The sequence below is a fragment of the Neolamprologus brichardi genome, chromosome 16 (genome assembly GCF_056152115.1).
Source record: "Neolamprologus brichardi isolate AB-2024 chromosome 16, ASM5615211v1, whole genome shotgun sequence".
Classification (NCBI taxonomy): Eukaryota; Metazoa; Chordata; class Actinopteri; order Cichliformes; family Cichlidae; genus Neolamprologus; species Neolamprologus brichardi.
In genome coordinates, this window is record NC_142119.1 from 24,105,158 (window position 1) to 24,112,968 (window position 7,811).

The 7,811-nt window shown below is 38.6% G+C and overlaps 1 protein-coding gene across 3 annotated transcripts; it reads right to left on the reverse strand.

The window, feature by feature from the left end:
• Positions 1-531: 531 nt before the first annotated feature.
• hnrnpa3 (heterogeneous nuclear ribonucleoprotein A3) lies at positions 532-7,327 on the reverse strand. 3 transcript variants are annotated; one of them, XM_006788445.3, is made up of 12 exons: positions 7,220-7,327; positions 5,779-5,901; positions 5,519-5,665; positions 5,210-5,420; positions 5,027-5,116; positions 4,848-4,919; positions 4,159-4,206; positions 3,775-3,912; positions 3,541-3,657; positions 3,394-3,461; positions 3,262-3,291; positions 532-1,936 (listed from the first exon to the last, which is right to left on the reverse strand). In XM_006788445.3, the coding sequence occupies exons 1-10, from the start codon at positions 7,223-7,225 to the stop codon at positions 3,409-3,411; spliced, it is 1,005 nt and encodes a 334-aa protein (XP_006788508.1). In that variant the 5' UTR covers positions 7,226-7,327; the 3' UTR covers positions 532-1,936; positions 3,262-3,291; positions 3,394-3,408. The 3 variants fall into 3 exon arrangements, with proteins under 3 accessions (XP_006788508.1, XP_006788509.1, XP_035762684.1); XM_006788446.3 differs by lacking the exon at positions 3,262-3,291; XM_035906791.2 differs by lacking the exon at positions 532-1,936 and having other exon boundaries at positions 2,596-3,291.
• Positions 7,328-7,811: the final 484 nt, after the last annotated feature.

A 7,811-nucleotide genomic window follows, 5' to 3' on the forward strand; every position in this document is an offset into this window, starting at 1 on the left:
CAGTTCCTGACATGAATGCTTTGCTAAAGTGCTTACAGCGCAGTAAATGAATAGAATTTTGTAAAGACACAAAGACGTCACTAGATTGAAATGCTTTCACAATCTGCTCAATTTGTATAGGAGCGAGCTTGTTTGCACAGTAACCCAATCTTTTTATTCTATTAAAACTCCTGGTAAAAGAACTCACACCCACGGCATTCTTTATGACGTGCTACAAAGGGCACAATTGTCAAAGTACAGTCGAGTATGCTCAGCGCTAAACATGAATGACAAGTCCACAATACTCCAACGGGAAAGTGCATTCAAAGGCAAAGCCTGCTGCAATCAATGTGCCCACACGCCATGCACTTTCACACACAGACTCTCCCCTTTGGTTGTCAAGCCTGTTTTCTGCACGTGGCAAACAAAACTGGAGGGTAGAGTTTAAAAAAAAAATAAATTCCAAGGACACACATTAATCAAATAATAAAATGCTCCGATAACATTTACTCTGAGGAATAAAGAAACAGTTTAAGAAATAAAACACTCATATCATGAAAAATCCCTTTATTCAAACACATAATTCAAACATTACATGTTCTGCTTAGCAGACAAAATGGTTCACTGGTGTGCCCTTAACAAATAAGTTTTTTTTTCTTTTCTTTCCTTCGTTGACTCGCTCTTTGTCTCTCCTGACATGAGGCTGGTTATTTTACATGCCTTTGCAAAGATAATATCCTGGGAGAGACAGGATAACAGTGGGCACCGTTTTTGTTTTTTATACTGAGCAGTCTAGACATAAAGTATGTGGAATCAAAACATTTGACACCTAAACTTTGTCCACCTAGTCACAACACGACCAAAGTATCACAAACATGAATACATATAAATCAGAAATAAGTTAAAAAATAATTAAATGTCAAGTTTATTTTTATGCATTTGATGACAAATCATTCATCAGTTCTAAAAACTACAAGGTATATGTGCCGTAGGAGGACTTGTCATGATTATGGAAACTTTACAAAAAGTCCCTCAATTTGCTGGCTTACTTGGCTACTCCGAGAACTGAAACAAATGGAAGCACTTTGTAAATGACCTGTATGGAAAAATGCTTGAGTATATTTGAGTATACTCACATTTAATGCTATACGTGCCTGTGACCCCTGCTGATAGTTTTTTTTAAACAATTCTTTTAAAAAATTGGTTACATTTATTTTTAAATATGTTAGCTTTCTAGAAAACCTCAGCCTCCAGTTTAAAGTGCTTATTTAATAAGTCACAGTTTATACTGTGTGAATTGATACTGTAATATTATAACTGTTGATTTTTCTGACTTTGCACCTTTTGGGATTAGGATTGTTTGATACATGATAAAACTAAAAATGGGAACTCCTTGTGTAGTGGTTTACACATTTACTCAGTTTGATCCTGGAAGGAGATACAAATCCCTTGGAGGGTTGTGTCAAGAAGGGCATCGGGTGTAGGATTTGGTCAAATCAAATATGCAGACCTACCCTCTGAAGTGGGGGAGCAACCGAAAGTAGTTACTTATAAAACTTAAAAAAATGTTAGATATGGTGACTTTCTTAATTTCCTTTCTCGGAATGCATGATAATCTTTCTGTTTCCAGTGTTCAATCACCACCACCTTTATTTGAGCTTTGAACTATACTGATGATAAGCATAAAGAGTATTTGGCTTCAAAGCGTACCGAGCAGTGGGGTGAAGGGCACATGCTGATTCTGCTCAAAGTAGACAAATACTGAAGGTCAACCTGCTTTGTTTATCTTAAAACACCGTGTGTTTTGCACCTTGTGTAATCAGCATTAGATTGAAATATGAGCAGGCTTGGACAATATTTAAAAAAAAAAAAAAAAAAAAGTCTTACCCATCCAGAACCTTCCATGTTATCAGGTCTTTACAGATTTTCAGCAAGAAGAGAATTCCTCTTTCCACATCTGTAAATCAAGCAAAATGGTTACTCTTACCTGTTCCATCTTCTCAAGTCAGCTTTGTGAAATACTCATTCCCTTTTCTTCTTAATGTCTGAGTTCTAGTATTTGCGGGTAAAACTGCGGTATCTCTGACTCAACAGGACCTCCAGTGTGTCCTAGTCTTTCTTCACTAGCACCGGCTGCTGGAGAGTTTAGCTAGTCTTGAAAGAAAGATAGATGCTCACTATCAGGCACGACACTGCAAGCTTCCTCCATGGGCGTTGTGCTCGATGCTGCCTTCTCCCTTCTCTCTCAAACTGCTGACTGGTCCACTGTGCTGGGGCTGAAGACGTCCTGTCTGACAGTCATCTGCAAATCTTCCACACTAGTGACGCTGAAGCCCAAAATGCTGGTGCTTGTAGCTGTTATCCTACTTGCGTAAGTGGTGTCTGGGCCCTTCACTAGGACTACCCAAATCTCCCTTTATATTGACCCTGGTACAAGTACATGAATGCAACACGCATACACTATTTTCACGTCACAGAGCTCCTAAATAATACTCCACCAGATGGGAAAGTTGTGGACCAGCTGATTTGCTACACTTCAGTCACAATAAGCAAGCAACAGATATATTAATAACTCATTTCATCTTTTTCTGAACCAAAGATGCACTGAACCTCATGTTACTTTACTACACAATTTTATTCGGTCTTTTTCAACTAATCAAAATATTTGAACAATCTATAATTCGGTTTGCTGGGAACAAGAAGAGTGAGGGATTCCCTTAATTCTACTCCAGACTGCTTGTAATTGTTGACACTGGTACTACGAGGGATTTACACACTGAGCTTTACATACAAAATCAAAAAATACACTTGACACTTGCAATTGTGAAATCATAATAACTTTAGAATGAATGTATAAAGCTATCTTATCTAAGGACCTAAAATTATTATTCTATGTGACAAAAACCAGGTTAAAAGACAAAGGTTAATTGGCCAGCAGAAAACTTACCCATATAAAAAAGAAAAATAAAGATATTTAGAACTGACTTCAGATTAAAAAAACAAAAAAAACATAGCAACCCCAAAACACTTTACTCTTTATCCCTGATACCACAGGCACAATACACACACACTTCAGACGCACAGAAGGAAAAATTGCTCAGTAAGGAAACATCTATCACAATTAGGGTAGAGTATCATCTGCACTCATGTCTTGTATACAGTCCTTCTTCCATAAACTTCTCCGATTTAGCTGCAGTAATTTCTGACTTGTGTGTTCCTCTAATGCTTTCAGATGACTGCCTCAAAGTAACCTGCAGCTTTCCTGACAATTCCTTTGCTCACCTCCTCGCCTCTGCTGCTAAGAACTGAAGCCTGTTGAATGGATACAGGATAGAACAAATAGTTATTCTGCACTTTTTATGGGCTCACTCTGTACTGTGCTACGAGGGTGGTGTGAAGCTGAATGCAACTTACCAAAACATAAAATAATTAATATCGCCGAGAGCCGTAGCCGCCGCTGCCACCACCGGAGCCGTATCCACCTGCAGTCGCAAAATTACGATGCTGTTACTCAGACTTGAAGTCTGAATGTACTACGAGAAACTGCAGGGTGAAACTTACCGCCATAGGGTCCACCTGAGTTTCTGCCTCCAAAGCTGTTTCCCTTCATGGGCCCATAGTTTGACTGCTGACCACCATAGTTTCCAAAGTCATTGTAATTTCCACCACCTCCATATCCTGAAGATGCAGGTCAATTTTAAGGAACACTTTGGTTTCAACTATCTCGCACACACCTTCGCTATTCACATCCCGCGGGCAATTCAATCAAAATTCTGTAGGAAATAAAACTTTTACCTCCACCATTACCTCCATAGCCTCCGTCACAGTTGCCACCAAATCCTCCACCCTGGTTGCCATACCCAGGACCTCCACCTCCGTAGCCCCCTCGGCCACCTCCATAACCTGGTCCGCCACCATAATTTCCTCCTGGACCTATTATTTAATTAAGAAACAAAATAAAAATAAAAAATAAATGATTTTTTTTCTATAACATAGACAAACAGCTATAACATGGCACTACTGCAAAGAGTATTCTACAGACACACCAGTTGTGTAAGCATGAAAGCATGACTTTTAAACTCATTAAAATAACCACATTGGTGACTTTTGACCCCTAAATCAGTGCACCTGCTATAGTTTAAACTCATTAAAAGGCAAAACCTTTGAAAAACAGCTCACCATTGTCAAAATCATCCCCATATCCACCCCGTCCTCCACCATAGCCACCTAAAAAACAAGATAAAGAGATTACCAAGAAGAATCACATATTATAATGATCCCAATCAACATCACAGACCCCTCACACCCTGGACACAGACCCTGACCTGCTGCCCTCTGGCAGAATGTATAGAAGCCTGCAGACCAGGACCACCCGACACAGGAACTGTTTTTTCCCCTTGCCATCTCCCTCCCAAACAGTTGAACTGTCACAATGCTAGACACAATGCATATACTTGGCCAATAAACGCGATTCTGAACATAGTTTTAGACCCTTATTATCTAAAACCGAATGCCTTAATTAAAAGAAATTGTATTACTTCTGCTCACATAACAAACCTTAATTTGAAACAGTCTTTTTACATGCAGTAATCTACTGAAGACTACTGATGGTAGGTTTATATTAGAATAGGCACCAGAATTTGAGAGCAAATGGTCTTTTATATTGATCAATTCATAAATACACAGTACACTTTGATATAGACATCCACACAAAGACACTCATGCTGACACATAGAACACACGTATATGCAATGTTTGCAAGTACTGTGAAGTTTTGATGTTATTTCTGTGCTTCCATCCCAAATTTAAACTTCAAATTAATGTGCTTAAGGCCAGAAGTGCTTTAACTTGACATGCAAACTACCCACCTCTGCCAAAGTTGCCGCCGCCTCCAAAATTACCACCTCTGCCCATGAAATTTCCTGATCCCCCGCTCCTGCCTATTTAAAGAAAGGTATAATTTTAAAGATTTTTATGACATCAGCTGCATACTGTACATGCCAAATCAGTAAGTCTAATTATAATCTTCCTTTGATTGCATTCTTACCCCTGTTATTGGATATAGCACTCATTTCCTGTTTTGACAGAGCTTTCCTGACTTCACAATTGTGGAAGTTGATTGTGTGGAATTTCTGGGCTTCAAGGAAAATGGGAAAAACATTACATGTTTATTCACTGCTTTCTGTTTACTAACAGTTTGGCTAACTCTGAAATCTGAATGAGCCCATACCAACAATTTTGTCTACAGTATCATGGTCATCAAAAGTGACAAAGCAGAATCCTCTCTTCTTCCCTGTGGAGCGTTCCTCCATGATGTCAATGCATTCGATCTTTCCATATTTCTCAAAATACTCGCGAATGTGGTACTCCTCAGTATCTTCCTTGATGCCACCAACAAAGATCTTCTTCACTGTCAGATGGGCGCCTGGTTTATTGGAGTCCTAAAGTGGAGAGCATTAGTAAGTACACACCAAACAATAACATATCTGTAGTAACTGTGCTCTGGTCTGGGATTTATTAATTTCTTCCTTTATTTTACCTCTCTGGACACAGCCCTCTTGGGCTCTACAACTCGGCCATCTACTTTATGAGGTCTTGCTTTCATGGCATCATCGACTTCCCTTACAGAAGAGTATGTTACAAAGCCAAACCCTCTTGATCGTTTGCTGTTAGGATCTCTCATTACCTAGGGACAAAACAGGTTTAACAGGTACAGTTCAAGTGATGTGCTATTACATTTACACGTTGTCACCTGTATTTGAAACCATTTTAAAACTAGGCCATAAGAAAAATACAAACCACACAATCTGTAAGGGTACCCCATTGTTCAAAATGGGCCCGTAAACTCTCCTCCGTAGTTTCAAAGCTCAGACCTCCAATGAACAGCTTTCTGAGCTGCTCAGGCTCTTTAGCGCCACGGTCCTATAAAAAAAAGAAGAAACAAACACCACCTGGTTAAAGATGCATCAGAAAACTAACTGTGAAATGACACTACACGTAAGAAGTTGTTATTACGTTGTACTAATAACCCTAAAGTAAGACATTACACACAAGAATTGTGTTTCAGACAATTTCTCTTTCTTTCTTTTTTAAATCAGCAAAATGTCTGTCTTTGTTTAAACAACGTTGTGTCTTGGAAAAAACATACAAATCTATTAAAAAAGACATAAAAAAAATATAACAATTCAGTAAAACAGAGATACATAAAATAAACTATATTGATGTATGTAACGGATTAAGGAAATTTCCTATGGTTATTTTTCTTAAGCATAAATGGCCAGATGAAATGTATGGGATTCTGCAATCAATATTTTTATATGACAGCTTTTCACAACAGGTGTTTTTTTTCGTACTCTGAGGCTGAAATTTCAACTTCAGCATTAATTAAAGTGTTTTACTGAAGGTTTCTTCAGAGATCAATTATTGTTCTTGTTAATAAAATGTAATTCGTGTTTTAAACCAACACCTACAGACTAACACATCTGTTGTGGTGGAAAATATATACAAATATATACAAATTTACCTCGAGAGTGAGACTAAACATATAATTTATAGAAAAGACAAAAACAAAAACAAAGAGAAAACAATATTTGAATATTTATCAGTTATGAAATTAGGCTGTTCAGCTGTAGTGTCAGCCCTTAATACCAGACTGTGACATTAACTTGTAGGCGACACACTCAGTTAAAAAAAACAAAAAAACCCACAACACTCAAAAAACAAAAACACACGGAATTATATTACGTGACATGCTGCATATACCATCTAACGTGTCCATAAGGACTAACCCAGACTGTACTATAGTACAGTCTGGGTTAGCCTGAGCTGCATTAGCTTTAGCAGCTAGCATTAGCTCGCTTCAAGACAGACGCAGGTACTCTAGCAACACTAACAATATACACATAAACAAGCAAAACACACTTGCTCTAATAACTACCCTTGGTTTATAAACTCCAGCAAGATCGTTTATTTATTTATTTGGGAAAGCGCCAACCCCAACACAATATACTGCTCTCCAGCTCCATAGCCGGAGAGCTGTACGTTTAGTCTTGTAGGACCACCATTAGCTTAGCTACAGTCTTAGCTAAAGCGACCAGCTTTAAAGCAACAGAGTAGCCACATGTTATGATGCAACACAATACGCCCTCTGAGCACTGTCGCGTATGTGTTACAGAATAGCCACTGTCTCCATGCATGTCTCACAACCGTAATTAATTTGCAATATTTGCCAGAACCTCACCTCCATTTTGCAGATGTCCACGGACGCAGAGCTGAGCGGATCACGTGACCCAATCGGCGTGGCTGCTGATGCTGGTCGTAAGACGATCGTGAACTACAGTGGTCAAAATTTAAAACACAGCCCTCTATAGCCTCCATGACTCATGAACACAGACTGCTATATAAAGCTTCTTGTATATTATTAATTCTGATTAAAGTTATCTTAGTACACTCTGTCTTTTACTGCTCGCCTCGTTTCCTGCAACAAATCAATGTTACTTTGCGCCATCTGCTGGTTGACTTGGAATACCAACCATCAACCCTTCCATCCATCAAGCCCTCCATAGTCAATGCTTCATGTTTGTGCTGCTAATGAATGTTAGTCTTCAGCACAAGCAGCATTTATAACCGGCACATCTCTGACCAGTGTCTACTGGACTCCCAGGTACATTTCTATTCACACAAACCTGCCAAACCACCTATCATCTAGGCTGTAAATCGTTGCTTCAATGTCAGTAAAGAAAGAAATAACTCCAAAAACAGGCATCTTCCAAATTTTGCGTTGCATTTGCAGCAAAATAAATAAATACATAAAAATAATAAAGGATTAGAAT

Coding starts and splice junctions, on each gene's coding strand:
- hnrnpa3 (XM_006788446.3), bottom strand. Junction 5,666..5,778: donor GTACCCTTACAGATTGTGTG/GTTTGTATTTTT, acceptor TTTTGTCCCTAG/GTAATGAGAGATCCTAACAG. Junction 4,207..4,847: donor CGGCGGCAACTTTGGCAGAG/GTGGGTAGTTTG, acceptor CTTGTTTTTTAG/GTGGCTATGGTGGAGGACGG.